Genomic DNA, 16,559 nt, shown 5'->3' with positions numbered 1-16,559 from the left:
AAGACTGGTCTGTTACAGCAGTCCATGCTACTCTTATCACGTGCAAGCCCGTTCATCGCCGCTTAGTTAAATCTATATCCCTTTGAATCTGCTTACTACAGTCAAGCCTCGGTCCCCCCTACACGATTCTTACCCGGCCAATTTTTTTTTTTTTTCCATTACCACACTGACGATTCCTTGATACGTCAGGATGTGTCTTGTCAACTGATCTCTCCTTTTGGTCATGTTGTGCCATAAATTTCTTGCCACCGCCATGTTTTTTTCGCACCTTCGCATTAATTATTCGATCAACCTATCTAACCTGCACCATTTTTCACAGCTTTTATTCTCTTCCAATCTGAAGTGTTTACCGTTCAGATTTCACTTCGGTAGAGGGATGAACGCCAGACCACTACCTCTTTTCACAAACGCTCTTCTTGCTATGCCCACTGCCCAAATAGAAAAAGGCTAACCCGACTACTCTTCGTGTCTTATTTCCTAATCTAATTCCTTTACTACTGCCTAATTTAAATCAACTACAATCGATTACCCTCGCTTTACTTTTGTTGACTGTCGTCTTACAAACTCATTTTAAGAACGTATTTGTTCTGGTTTATCGATCTTCAAGTCGATTTACATAATTACAAATTCATCGGCAACCTAAACAACTCACCAAATTTCTGCTGAATGTCTTTAAGCCTTCTTCATGGGGAATTCGTAAATAACAACTGTAACGCTATGAGCACTAAAAACAAGGCATACTACGAGACACGCGCCGTTACTGTGCTACGACACAGAGGAAATAGAAATAAATGAGCGGGAAGAAATTGCGATTATAAGAAGACTGCAGTGGCGCGATACATTGTGAGCGGCAAGGCAGTAGCGTCAGCGAGCGCCGGCGGAGACGCGGCTCGGCGGCGGCAGCTTTTTTAAAACGCGCGGCTCGGAGGCGGCAGGTGGCGGGGCGGTGGGTGGGCTGGCCGCGGCCGACACGTGCTCCGAAAAACACGTGCCGCACCGCGCCGCGGCACCCCGCGCCGACGCCTTGACGACCCGCACACGTGGCCGCGGGGGCCGAGTCCCGGCGCCGGGGACTGTTCACAGTGCCACTCACGTAGCACGCTACTTGGTTAGACGTCCTTATACCGTAGTCACTGAAACGATCTGAAGAACTGTCACCTCTCAGTTCCCTTCTCTCTGCACGCTCGTAACGGTAAGCGATTCGATTGGAGGATGGTCACGACACAGGTCTGAACTCCGTCTGAAATGTAACTCCGTCTGAAATGTAAACTTGCATTCGGGAAATACATTTTGTGATCTATTAGAATACGGATAACGTGAAAACAATGTTTACGCGTGTTCCGCCTCTCGTAGAAAAATATACGACATACGAAAACGCTCTGCATGCGTCGGAAGAAATGATGAGAGACATGTAGCGAGACGATGAGACTGATCAACATTAACACGCGATTGACAGCTCACTGTTCCTTGTCCTTGAAGATCAACGAAAATGTCTGCCACTGTGAAAACAATTGGAAGACGGAGGAGACTGAAAAAATATCGTACGAAAATCAGCAAACACTCTACTTCCTACGATTAAACAAAATTAGTTTTCAAATAATTTCTAGTCTCTTAGGAATTATAATGCCTAAAATGATGAACTGCAATTAAGTTGTACGTTAACAGTCAATGATTTCCAGTATCTTACGAGCACACCTCCCTGATTATAATGGCTGGACAATACAAAAAGCTTAATTACAACAAAAAGGAAATGGCCAACGAGAAATTGGCATTAATGAACGGCATCTGTCACAAATGTTCGTAGTTTAACGAAAACCATTGCAACTTTGTGCCACTTTCCATTGTTAGGTAGCCCCATCTTAGGCGGAGATTGTGTTATATACATTGTATCTGCGGCAATATTAATCAAATGATTAGCCACAGTAGTATTAGAAAATTGTTTAAATCTCGTGTTGCATACTGCTCTACACGAAAATTCACTGGAACTATCAACCCGTTGGTATACGCAAAAGAAAACCTTACCATATATATATTGTCAGAATTTGAACGGAGATGCAATTCACTTCAGTCACACAAGTAGATATGAATACTCCTCTGCAATGTTTTCCTTGTTACTAAGCAACGAATTTTTGCGAGATTCTGGTGTACGTTTTCGTCTTACCTGTTGTTGGAGTAGATGAAAAAGGCATTTGTTACTACTCTAACAAGGTCTGGACATTCTTAAGAAAGAATTCTCGTAACGTAGCGTCCATGGTTACAAATTTTAAACAAATATTGCCCCCTAAATAATTGTACTATACGCACCATTTTTAAACTGGGACATTGTTTGCAGGTAATGGCTGTCATTGGAACATAAGAAAAATAAATATCCGACGTAACGGAGGTTGCGGTATTAGATAACGGGTCTGATAAGAGCGGTATATTCTTCATATTGTTAGGAGACACTGAAGAGAGAGATAACGTACGACAGCCTCACAACAGTCAGCTATAAAAGGATTTTACATCGGGACACACTGTTGTTTCTCGCATTATCGAATTCCAATATAGAATTTGAAATCCACAGCGTACACAACATCACCAGACACGCAACAGCTTTTCTGATGTTTCATTTGCGAACTGATTTGCAGTTACTGCTCCTTTATAAAGAAGTAACAAACACAACTGAGCCTTCTTCGTATTCAATTATTGAATAAAATAATTAAAAAACACTAAATATTCACCGGTAATCATTAACAAACTATTAACTGTTTTGTCGCGGATTCTTCACTCTGTCCGATGAGGTGGACACAAAGCGAACCGTCAGTTATTTAAAAATCGAGCAGGGAGCTAAATTTGAATGCCGAATTGCTTAAGGAACGTGCCAAATAATAGTGTGTCATCCTAGGATTAGGTAGCTTGGCTCGGTTCTACATTCACAACACATGCCGTAAGTAGTCTGCCGTTTAAGCGTTAGAGGAAGGGAAGTGTCGTGCAGGACAGTGTTGTTTGGCCAGTGCTAGTCGACGCCAGCGTCTATAACTCCTTCGCTGATAAGATGGCGACGCAGTTGTCTATGTAGTGAGCAAGGGAAGGATCGGACAGAAGTGAACACAGGTTCGACAACAGAGATAGTGAAGAAAGCGTGGACTCACCCGCTCCTCCTCGCGTATCATCTCAGCGATGCCGGGCTTGATCTCGAGGTCCTCGGGGTGCGGGGCGGTCTGCGCCTGCGGCGGCGGCGGCGGGGGCGGCAGCGGCAGCCCCGGCTCTGGCCCCAGCGTGGGGCCGGGGGGCGGCGGCTGCTGCTGCGGCGGCGGCTGCGGGGGCGGCTGCTGCGGCGCCAGCGGCTGCTGGGCCGGCGCCTGCGGCTGCGGCTGCGCCTGCGGGGGGAGTGGCACGTCGTCTAGAAGCTCGGCGGCCGCCACCACCGCCGGCGTCGACGGGCTGTCCTCGGGGCTGGACACGGAGCTGCGCTCGCCGGCCGACGTCCGCCGCCGCTTCTTGGCCTGCGTCGGGTGCGTGTGCGCGCCGCGCTGCCCCGGCGAGGACGCCAGGCAGCCTTCGGCGGACAGGTCCCACGGCTTCTTGCAGGCGGCCGCGTGCGCCAGCGACGTCGGCGTCGCCGGCGGCTGCGGCGTCGAGGACGGAGATACCGAACCGGCGCCGCCCGGCGCGTCGCCGCCTCCGCCGCCACCGTGATGGTGGTGGTGGTGATGCGGTGGCGTCGACGCGCCGTTCGCCTCCGGTTCGCAGCTTCCAGAGCTGCCTCCGCCCCCGCCGCCGCCTCCGCCGCCACCGCCGCCGCCGCTGCCCACGTCCGCCAGGCCGCGGATCTTGAGCGACTCTGCCACTTTGAGCAGTGGGCCTATCTGCTCTTGCGACACGTTGATCTCGCCCTTGTACATGAATTCGACGGCGGCTTTCAGTTCGGGCCACTTGATGTCCTTCAGGATGACGATGGGGTGCTGACAGGGGTTGTCGAAGAAGAGCGCCTGGAAGTACGGGCTGCAAGCCGACAACACCATCTTGTGCGCCTTGACGCTGTGTCCCTCGCAGGCCAGCGTCACGTCCACGAACGACTCGCTTTGCAGCAACTGGTCGAAGACGTTGGTCAGGTTGCTCTGGTAATTATTCCAGCGCAAGCAGAACTGCTGCGGCGGCTGCTGCATCGTCGTGGCTTCTGTCAGACGGTTCCGTGCGTGGGATGACGACGACGACGAGCGCAGTCCGCACCCGACCGGCAAAAAAACACAAGCACACGCGCAACAGTGATGCGGTCGAGCCGCGCACGAACAGAGTCTGGTGCTACAACTATGTGCTGTGCGAGCAGAGTCCGATGCAGAGTCTGTTTATCGAGAGCCAGAGAGTCCAGGCCGGCGAGCGTGCCACTCCACCTCCGCCGAGTTCGCGCGCGCGGTACGGACTGGCGGCGTTGTCGCGCCTGCCGGCGCTGCGTGGCGCGCCCCCCACCACAGCCGGACACATGGTCGATTCTCGCGCGCTCCGCGCTCCTTGCCCCTCCCCAAGGCACCCCTTCCCCTCCCCGCGGCCCCGCGGTGGCGCGCGGGGCAGCCCCCCCTTCCCTGGCGCCACCGACCAGCACGCCCCCTACCGACCACCCCTCTACGCCGACGCCACCGCCTCCCGCCCCCACCGTCATCATTTATTTATATAAAATGTACATGTAATACGGGGGTGTGAAATGAGAGGATGTCTGTCATACATAATGCATGATGATGCTCTGGGCCTATTGATTTATTGATGAAGGAAGGAAACCGAGGCAAAGGCAGGACTAGCGGCAGCAGCGGTGGTGTCAAGCAGGGCACGGCTACCGAGTGCGAACTGGAGTGCACGTGCAAACTCAACTTTTGCTCATCTGACAAAATATTGCTTCCACTAATTTACTCTCTGTCTCTGCGGCTCTGCGATAGCTTTTGAGGAAGTGTTTTAAGATCTGTGCCCAATCAGTACCCAATCCAACGTTTAAATAGTGCCTCGCTTCCCAAATTATTTTCTCTATCGACATACGAAAAGCTAAAGGAATCATTTTATTGCATTTTACAGCCACCATCGGGTTACACAAACAATTTCTAGCGGTTTCGACCTCTCAGCAAGTCTTCAGATGATTTGACGAGTTATTGCGCGATGTATTAAAATTTTCTTGATATGGATGAATTGATATTCGTTATCTAACGACAGATTTAAAAAGAGAATGTTGGGCACAGCTCCAATAACGTACTATATTTACATTCGGAGAGCCCATCAAACTATAATACTCAGCGGTGCAGTCAAAGTTTAAGACATGAAATAAATAATAGCAGCGCATTTCATTAGAGAGTTAATGCTACAATTTGCATAGTAATAAAGCTATAAATAATAACTACAATTATAATAACAGGTATAATAATTGTCAAGAATAAATGTATAATAATGTCACGTTTAATAACACTGTCTCCAGCAACAGGAGTAATGTCCTTCTAATGCAAACACCTGGCATCAGTACACAAGAAACTTTTCTGATCCGGGCAAGAATAAGGAATAACATGTCAAAGTCAGCGTATGAAATGCAAGAGGAAAAAAGAAAAAAGATAAAACAGTGCCACGAGCAAAGCATGGATAGTGTTAACGATGTGGCTGAGATATCAGTTAACTGTTGAACAGAAGAAAAACAGCTGGGGTGTGCCGAGGGGATAACTACGGTAAAAGTTGAAGCCTTATTTTCCTCTTCTATGCAGGATTGTTTTGGATAAAACGAACATTGCTGGGTGGTTTGTTCCAGAATAAGGTGAAGGAGATGAAGTAAGATTTAATGATGTCATAGGCACAGCCAAGTGATTACAAATTTATCTTGTACTTTAGTGCTCCTGATATCTTCAGTGAATTGTCCTTATTACAAAATCTAGTGACACAATAAAATGAAATTGTCCACAACTTACGCAGAAAGCGAAATTTTACAACAAATTACGTCTCCAGCAAAAACTGAGTTTTGTAAATGACGTAACTAACATTACTGAAAATGAGTAATTTTCTACATAAATATATTCTTCTGTTGTTTGCTGCCAGTTATACTGAGTTGCAACACATTATACGCAGGTGCTGTATTTCAACCATCACGTGTTCCAACAAACTTTTCTGAAGACCTGAAGATGACAGCTACAACCGTCGAAACCGGTTGTCGACAATAAAGACTAATTTATGCGATTTTGGATAGTGAAAGTTTTTTCCCAGGTAAAAGGTTACAGGATCTGTACAACATACGGGCACACAAAGGAAGCGATAAAAATTGTTTTTATACATCATCTCGATTTGTGTCAATTGATTCCTTTTAGACTTCGTGATGATATATGTTTCATCAACAATCATGCTGTGATAAGCGTTATTCCGAGCTGTAGTTACTAACCGGTTAAGTTCCATATCTACTTCATTATTTATTGCAGAACGACAGAAGGCCTTTCTGTACTGAGGTGGATGGTATGGTGCTTCAGGAACAGTGATGTCGGCGAAAGATGTACGGTTGTTCCAAAATCTTGTCTAGGATTATTCATAGTAAAGGAAAGCTCTACGAAATTAATAATATTACCCTTGTGCAGTTGGATTTTGAAGGTAATTTTATTATTATTTCACTAAAGGCATCCGAAAATTAGTAAGTTTTTTGTTGTGAGCCACAACTTTTATCATGTGGATTTTGTTTCTGTACAGCGCAACTCAAGTTTTATACTCTCTCTGTACCGCTTAGACAGGAATCTCTCTAATTTTACTTGCACTGTCTTTTCGCGAGATATACGTAGGAGGAGACAAGACATTTGTTGACTCCTCTAGGAACGTACGCTCTCGAAGCTTTAACAGTAAACCGCACGTGTTGCAGAACGCCTCTTTTGCAGCGTTTGAAACGCAGGCACGGTAGCTCACCGTGTTCGGTCAGAGGGCTGCTCGCCCTCTGTAATAAAAAAATGGAATCAACGATCAACTTGAACGGATGTCTTGTGACGTCCGCGCAGACCAAACGTAGTTGGTTGATCGTCTCCATGCCGCTTTCGCGCTTACTAAATAAAACTACAATGGACGCACTACTTTTGGGTTTTCTCTATTTCCTCTATCAATTCTGCCTGGTGCGGATCCCATACCGACGAATAATACTTACGTAGACTCAATAGAAGCGACGGGATTGGTGACGTGAATTTCGAAGTTCGTTTTGTTCATCGTTTCTTACTCACTGGTGCCCTCTGAAGCTCTGCTAGCATTTCAGATACCCATCGTCATTTCATAACTGCAAAGCAATATACGCTCAGACTTTTGACTGTACCCGAGCATAATACGGAAAATTTCCGTCTCCTTCGCCATTCATCCATACTGCTCTAGAACGAAGTATCCAGTAACCTGCATGTTATCCAAAAACAGGAGATTAAACCTTCAACTATCACTGGCATAATTCAACCCTCAGCACGGCCTGTTATCCTCCTCCTTCCTAATAAACTCAGCCCTATCATTTTTCTCTCTCCTTCCTACTAGCCAACTCCTTCTACAGATTTCATTCCTCATGTAGTGCTGTCTTACATTTAGTCAGTTATTTAGTATGTGTCCCACATATTTCTATAGCTTCAAAGAGTTTTAAGAAGATGGCGTACTCTAGGACTGTCGCCGGATGCGGTACTGTGCGAATCACAGTTTCTATTTCAAAAGCACTACTTCACTGAGACTACTATTTATACATTTACTGAGCACATAACAAAATCTTTAAATGAAATATCAACAGGTGGGATCTTTTGTGATTCATCGAAGGCATCTTATTGTGTCAGTCACTCTTAGTAGAGAATTTAACTTTTTGTAGATACATACTCGTAGTTCAGCACATGTCTGGTTTAGTTGTTGTTCAAGATACTGGATACAGGCTGTTCGAGTAATACAAAATAGGAAGGCGGGAGGTACAGCATCTGCATGGGCAGAAATATTCTAATTATCGGGGAGGCACAAAGTTCAGTCATTTGCTAACTACTGTTTTGCTTTGTGTTTATGATGTAAAAGAATATTTGAATCTGAAAGCAGAAATAGTCCTGTATGCAGATGACACAAGCATTCTTGTGATGCCCAGCAAAGAAGCATTACCAGAGAAAATAATAAATGATGTTTGTGTGAAAGTTACTTTTTGGGTCTTTACGAGTGTGCTATTTTTAATCTTAGAAAAAGCACAGCTTATACAGTTTTGGACTGCCAAAAATATCCCACTTCCTATTAACCTAGTACATAAACAAGGAAAAAAAAATAAAAAGTGTAGAAAGTCCTACATTCTTAGTTCTGCGTATTGATGAAAATTTAAACTGGAAAAACCAGGTAGTAGATCTCTTAAAACGTTTAGGTTCGTCTATTTTTCTTTTCCCATAGGAATAACTGCCAACTTCGGGCATACAGAAGTTAGTAATTAACATGTCATGTTAGTACGTTACTCCCATTCAACATGATTATTATTCTTTTGAGAAAATTATTTAACACAATTTTAATAACGGACATTATAGTGATACTTATGTTTATTACTATTATTATTATTATTATTATTATTAAAGCCAATGAGTTCACTATGCTGGATTTCGTATTTTATCCCTAGTTGGCACTTCTCAAGCGTGTAGGACTGTGTGATATACAGCACAGTGTATAATTCGCGCAAATCTCACTAAAGTGGCTTTATGTAGTTAGCAGACGGATCTTTTATCAATGGCAAAGGCTTTCAAGTGTCCACGAGATCATTTGGTATAGCTCCCAATGTGACGAGAACCACTTTCGCTGGTTTACGCCTGAGCCACAGTAGTTCGATTTTTAAGTCTGGCAAGTTTCCAAGTTGTTTCTCGTGACTCTGCTGTCATCTGGGATAGCAACGTCAATGACACAACACTTTATTTTTCTCCACAATTGTGATGTCTTGTTCATTATATTCCAGTTTTCGATCATTCTGAATTCCCACGGCAGTGACAAACTTGTATTCTACAATTTTTTCTGGCTTGTTGTCCCATCAGTTGCTTGAAATCGGCAGATAGCAATTTTGGCATAAATTCCAAAGAATAATTTGTGTCATATCATTATGCCCCTGTTTGTCATCAGTCTGAGCGAAATTTTTACAATATTTTTGCAAGATAGGTCAACTGTTTTCTCAGCTTCTTTGTAGAATATGCACATAGGGTCTTCTGTTGATTTCTCGATTGTGGCTTGGATAGCGTTGGTTCTGTTACCTTGTTACTGTGCAGCAAAAATCAGTTCTTCAGTTTCCTTCTTTAAGGTTCCGTTGGTCAGGCAAGACCAGATCTTTTCTTTATCTGGTTTGCTTTTAATATCGTCAAAAACATGTCCCTGCAATGCTTTATTGCGCAGGCTGTTAAGCCCTGCATTGGAGCTTCGTTTTCCGGTATTGATTCTTGGTTTGCTCTACTTTCAGAAGTTTTCGGTTGTGGACTTGAATCAGAGCTGATTCCACTGTGTGTATCATGTAATCACTCCTGCATTTCCATCAGTGCTAGGAAAATATTTCAGTGATTCTTTCTTTCATAGTAATTTTTAATTAGCGTTATTGAAATATTTAAGTAAAAATTTTAATAAACTGGAAATAAAATGACTAAGAACATGGAGTTATACGGCAACAAACCTGTAATACCATTTGTTTTTGACTACATATGCACGTAACCATCATTGTCAGTTCATTACTGTTTCGATTACTATTCCGATTCCAGTTCCGACTCCTGTCCTGTGATTGCTGTTATTACTGTTGTTGCGATTGCTAATACTGCGTGTTGTGTAAAGTGAAGTACTGAAAATATACAAAGTTATTTTAAAAAGCGTACCGATCATTTTACGAAAGTAGTACCCGCACCAAGTCGGCGTAATTTTCATCATCTAAATATAGAGTTTCAGAGACTCGACTTTATTTGAAGATAAAAAAGACAGATTCTTTGCTGGTTAGGACTGATGGTTTGTGATATTTGACGTTAAATGGAATTAAGTGAAAAGTAAGATACGAAATTAACTGCGTTTTACGGTGAACATTTGCGAAAGTTAATAGTATTGATATCGATCTTCATGTGTTAGTATAAATTTCAGGACTGCAGACTGTTAGAATCTCTTGTCGGACGTAAACCTTGCGATAGCTAGAAGTTTTTGATATCTTGTTAATGAATATGTTTTGGCCTACCTAAAGAAAAACGAAAACAGGAAAGACAACAATAATTAAAAAACAGAATCAGTAGCGCAGGCCTGATAATTACGGGACACAGCCCGTTCTGTAGCCTGTGTAATAAGCAGTCCATTAGTATCGCGCGCCGTTACTATAAACTAAATTTAAACGAGCTGTGTTTTCTTGAAGCGCGGTGTTGGTTCGTAATCTGTGTTCTCATACTTGGCCAGAGTATAATAGCTGAATTGAAGCTTCGTCGCCGTTTTATTCAAATAAAACAATATAAGAACTAGCATACTCCTGCACACTGCGCACGATTTACGTGGACATCTGCACACGCGACTACGTCACAGCCCTAGAGAATATCTACAGTCCAGATAAGACCACACAATCCAGCACCAGTTTCATTGTCCTCCACGCCTTCTTTCTTGGCCCATTACGGTTTGTCGGACAACGCTCACACGATGAAGCGCGTGGTGAATTGTCGTCCGCTTTTTGTTTTTCTGTCCCGATTATATAGCTCTTCTTTTGTTCAGTTCAAAACGCCTGCATTATATCTGATGACAGGTATGGCAAGGACACTGAATGCCTTTGATGGTATTGCCGCCATTCAGTTTGCTTTCAAAATTTTTTCTTGTACTTTGTGTGTACTCTTTGCACACCATACTGTTTACATGCCGCGGCACAATGTTATCCAATAGCAAAATGCCTGGCATTTGTAGACCTCTGGCTGGTTCCACTGGATGGCTTGTCCATTTGGTATTTCGATGCCCTCTCTTTCTGAAATTTTGCCATTTTTTTTAGTACCAGTCCAGTGTGGCGGGTGTGCTATGTCTGGTTAGAAGTAACACAAGATCTGAATGGCTTAATCTCGTCGGGTAAAGTAAATGAAGCATGCTCTCTGGCAACAAGCACTGTTCCTGAAGGAAGGAGTATTAAATAAGTATGCATAGGTGGTTCAGCAACACATGTATAAAGTTTCTTCTTTTATTAAAAAAAATATTTGTGTCGCCAAGTTCTGGCTTCGTGACAATAAGAAGGACGTACGAAAAATTAGTCATGGAATAGCACTTGTACGATATTACTTTAAGTTCGAAATAGTATCAAGATACATTACACCGAAATATTTTACATCTTATTAGAAGCCAAGTACGAGGGACACTACATAAATAATGCACACTATTTTTTTTTACTTATACGTTTATTTTCTTAACATCTCTTTAAAGTCCTTCAATGTATCTCCCTGCTTCTCTATGACTGAAATCTAACGCCTCGGGACCTCTATTATTCCATCCAGGACACAACGTCTGTTCACCTATCGAAAGGCTCGTGTAAGCTCTTCCAGAGAAAGATAACAACGTCCACCCGTAGGTTTTTTCAACTTCGGGAACAAGTCGAAGTCTGGTGGATTCATGTCCTGGATGTAGCGAGGATGCAACAACATTTCCCATCCGTATTCGCGCAGTTTTTGGGCTACAACGTTGCCGATATGAGAGCGAGTATTGTCGTGGAGAAAGAGTAGACCAACTGAGGTCGGGTTTAGTGCATTATTCTGCGCAGGTTTTGCGTGAAGTTACGATGATTCAGTGCTGTGAGACTTGTTCCACACCGGGCTTTGTGTGTCATGACGATTTCTTGGCGATCATAAGCAAAAATCATCATTTGCTTGAGCTTTGATTGAGCGCGTCAGAAGTTCTTCCGACGTGGAGAATCTGAAGTTCTCCAATCACTGGACTGTGATTTCAACTAAGGTTCCGAGTCTCTAAAACACATTTCATCGACAGCAACAACTTGACACAAGAATCTGTAACCTTTGAGCAAGGTTGCAATGTCCAGTCGTGTCCGCTGCTCTTCAGCAGTCAAACAGTGTGGGAACCATCTCGTAGGAATTTCTCTATTTTCAAATTGTTTGCCAGAATACGGAATACTGATGTTGGAGGAACTCCTCACAAGTCTCAGTGCTATCTCCTTCAAGAGTATCTGGCACAAGTTTCACATTTCGTTCACCTGGTGACGTTTTGGCCTCCCGGACCCTTGATTTTCGTCTATGCTCATACGACTACCACGGAAACGATTAACCCACCGTGAAACTGTACTACGGTTCATTGTAACAAATTTCACTTAACGCACTATGGATTTCTGCCGGGTTTTTGCCGTGCAAAGTTTGGATCTTGATGTACGACCTCTGGTCTTCAACAGTCACAATACCCGAGACCCTCGCAGGGTCCATTCCTACCTGTCGCTAATTTTGTTACAGCACACAGCGAACAAACAAACAAAAGTGATTCTTCTTCAAGCCCCCAACCATATCTGACGTAATTTTCATTGTTCTTGCATCAAACAGTCCACAGTAATATCAACTTGCGTATTATTTTTGAAATGTCCCTCGTATATGATGTACACAGATTCATCTTTGCATTGCATTATTTAGAGAAGGAAAAAATGGAAAAGATGGGCACAATTCTCCCTGACATACAAAAAATTATTTATATAATCTTAGTATGAACGATCGAAAATCCTACAAAGAGGTAAATTCTGATGCTGCAGAATGAACTATATCTTTGGATATCTTGAACGTAAATTTTAATGCTGTGCTGAATAACTCGGATATTGATGGAAATAATGTTAGCGAATGTGGAGAAATCACTTTAGTCTCAAAGCGCCCTATTACGCTGGCATATATAAGTGAATTAACTACAATATAACATACATCTTGCTGAGTTAGTACTTCTGTAAACGATTCTAGCCTTATAAGTAATGATATTACTAGAGGCAGCAAACAGAGAAATTAATCAAAATGTTTTCAAATTATTATGAATCTGTAACAGTCTTTCCTTTAACACTGAGACAAAGTGTATTTCGTTCTACACCAAGCAAAAAATTGAATAACGCCAACAGTTAGTGTAGCAAACGAAAATGAGTTAGGAAATATGTTCTAAAGTTTTGTGTTCACAAACTGATGAAAGCATGCGCAGGGGGCAATTATTATTTAATGGTTCAATTTTCCTGGGTAACTCATCACTTAGAAAGAAGGCACAAAAGCGAACATCATCTTGTAGTCACCTGTTCGATGAATTAGGTATTTTAATCGCCTCTTCACAAATACTTATTTTCGCTAATAAGTTCGTCATAAATAATATACAACGATCTGAGAAGAATATTTATGTCCACAGCAACAGCGCAAGAAAAACGGGCCTTTATTTTCCAATTACGAAATCTATCAGAGCCTGATAAACGAGTTCTGCGCAGCCACAGAAGTATTTGATCATTTCTCCAATAATAGAAAATGTCTGACAGATAGCAAAGTAATTTTTAAATTTAGCTTACCATCATTTGCTCTCGACAGCTACTCTTGTTCCAGCGGCAAATTTCTAATTACCAACTGATAGCAAAAGTAGCTAAAAATAATACTGAAGGAATGCTAAAGCTGAGTGAATCACTACCTGCACAAGTAGTACTAAAAGACTAAAATGTTCATTCTTACTAGTTTCAAAGCAGTGTGACATTTCACCAACTAGCTACACTGGCTACAGATTGGTAACGTTTAATTAATCATTTACTCTTCAAAATTCACCAAATAAAAACAGAACTAATGATAAGACGACAACCAGGAATATCGAAAGGAGCAATATATTACTGAAGATAGCCACATCGAATGTAAGGGGCCTATACAGCAAAGAACAAGAACTTTATCAGGAACTACCGACAGCAAAAACTGATGTAGCCGTAATAACCGAAACAAAAAAGAAACAAAGCGGATCCACTGACTGGAAAGAATATGTCATGAGCATACCATAATTTAACGGAACAGTAGGAAATAAGACCTCAAAACGGATAGCTGGGTCTAATGGAGAAGACTGTAAGAATTGGAATGACAAACGTTTAAGAGACTTCGAAAAATTTAATAATCTGTGGATAACAAGTTACTTTCACCGACATAAAAATATACATACATTCACCTGGCATGCAAGGGGAAGCAGGTCAATCACTGATTATAGCCTCACAAATTACAAAACCACACCTTATTACAAGATACTAGAATACAAGGATACAACGTACATTCGGACCACTTCCTGGTGGTTCTAAAATTAAAAATACCACGGCATAGTGTTGATTTTAAAAATTATTCACGGGAGAGGATCTCTTCAAAATACTTCTTTTGTAAGATTCCACTGTGGCACATTTTTATCAACGGAGAATGGATGAAGAGTTAAAAGATTCAATAGTAAACCAATACATACATGAAAAATGGAAAGCTATCTGTGATATAATAATAAATAACTTGAAAAGGCTATAGGAAAGAGGAAGAAAGATACGAACAAAAGAAGGCTCCCTGCCTGGAATGAATACCTAGCATAGATTATTAGAAGAAAGAAGATGTTCATTTAAAATATCTCAACACAAATGTGTACAAGATCACAATGAATATAAAAAAAACTAATAGCGTTAGTTAAAAGGGCAACGAGGAGAGTGAAAAGATAGAGCTGGGAGGCATTCCTCGGAAATTCAGTGTACCATATCCAGGGAAAACAGATAAGAGCTTATAAAATAATAAAAGCTTTCAACAAAAAGGAGAAGGATACCTTATAGTGGAAGAATTTCTTCGATGGAACATGCCTAGACCACTTACAAACCTATGGACAGGGAAAGAAGAAAATATTGTAACAGACAGTAAAGTAGATGGAAGAACTGGAATATGCAAAAGGATTCACGAGAAATAGAAAGTGACTAGGAGAAGACAAAATAAATTCAGATCGCCACCATCACCACTTTCTCCTTCCTTCCATCTTCACTACCCACAGTGTTTTCCTCCCATCCCCCCTCGCCACTGCCGCCCTCTTATCCGTAATATCTGTAACAACCACAGTTGTATCAACCTACTGAGCTATAAGTATCACATATATGCCAAGGTACTTTCCAAAACATTTAATGCTGTAACAGAGACTTTTCTGATAAAAGAACAAGACGGTTCTAGGCCGGCATGATACAGATAACAGGACAGCATTGAGAATTTAATATCCCAACACACGCACAAACGCGCGAGCGCGCGCGCGCACACACACACACACACACACACACACACACACACACACACACACACACACACGAAGAAACAAAAAAGGGGGGACGCACCACGACTGATATCGGTAGATGTGATGAACATTCACATACAAAGAAATGATTACAATTTCAGAAACATTGGCTAATTTATTTAGGAAAAAAAGAGATTCACAAACAGAGCAAGTCAGTAACACGTTGGCCCACCTCTGGCCCTTATTCAGGCAGACATTCTGCTTTGCATTGATTGACGGTGTTGATGGATGTCCTCCTAAAAGATACCGTGCCAAATTCTGTCTAGCTGCCGCGTTAGATCGTCAGAATCAAGAAGAGCTAGTTGGATGGCCCTGCCAGTAATGCTCCAAACGTTCCTAATGGGGAGAGAGATTTGGAAACCTCGCTGGCAAGGAACTGCTTGGCAAGCATTCATACAAGCAGCAGAAACTCTAGCCGTGTGCGGTTGTCGGGCCATATGGTGGGCGATAGGCAGGTTGGTATCCCCCCACTGTCCGGGACGTCTTAGGACACAGTCTTCGGCCTGGAATCTCATTTACTGGAGCAGAATTATCTTCAGTGACGAGTCCTGTTTTGAACTGAGCTGCGATGAGCAGCGAAGACGTGTCTACGGAGCACCATACAGCAGTGGGATACAAACCTGATTGTCTCTCACCAAACGGTCCGACGGCTTACATTTCAGCAAGATAATGCTCGCCCGCACACGGCGAGAGTTTCTGCAGCTTGTCTTCGTGCTTGCCAAACCGTATCTTGGCCACCAAGTCGCTGGATATCTCCCCAATTGAGAAGGCTTGGAGCATTACGGGCAGGGTTCTCCAACCAGCTCGGGATTTTGACGATCTAACGCCCCAACTGGACATAACTTGGCACGATATCCCTCAGGAGAATATGCAACTCCTCCGTCAATCACTGACCAAGTGAGTAACTGCTTGCGTATGGGCCAAAAGTGGACCAACAACGCGTTACTGACTTGCCCAAATTGTGAAGCCCTTTCTCTTGAATAAATCATCCAGTTTTTTGAAACTGTAATCATTTGTGTGTATGTACATCTACATCACATCTAACGATTTCTGCCTTCGTAGTGCGTCGTTTTGCTGTTGCTTTATGGCGCATATAGCTTTTGTGGATAATGAAAAGGTTTTCAACTGGAAGATGGGACCTAAGTTATGGGAAAGCTTGGGAGAGTATGGCAAGCATCAGCAGTTAATAAAGTCAATTCAGAGTTTGTACGCTGAGAACAGTATCAAGATATACTTCGAATCAACTTATAGTATAGCAGGAAGAAGAATCACACAAGGAGTCAGACACGGTTGTCGTTTATCGCCCACACTACTTAATATATATATATATATAT

The 16,559-nt window shown here is 42.8% G+C and overlaps 1 protein-coding gene across 1 annotated transcript in view; it reads right to left on the bottom strand.

Moving 5' to 3' along the window:
* Positions 1-16,559, bottom strand: part of LOC126481822 (protein bric-a-brac 1-like) — a 1,776,705-nt gene that overhangs the window by 832,843 nt on the left and 927,303 nt on the right. Inside the window, exon 9 of the mRNA XM_050105780.1 lies at positions 3,132-4,159. Within this exon, the coding sequence (XP_049961737.1) occupies positions 3,132-4,159 (1,028 nt within the window). The remainder of the gene's footprint in view (positions 1-3,131; positions 4,160-16,559) is intronic.

This window comes from Schistocerca serialis, chromosome 5 (assembly GCF_023864345.2).
Source record: "Schistocerca serialis cubense isolate TAMUIC-IGC-003099 chromosome 5, iqSchSeri2.2, whole genome shotgun sequence".
Lineage (NCBI taxonomy): Eukaryota > Metazoa > Arthropoda > Insecta > Orthoptera > Acrididae > Schistocerca > Schistocerca serialis.
The sequence above is the reverse complement of the archived record's forward strand: the minus strand, read 5'-3'. Positions and strand labels throughout refer to the sequence as shown.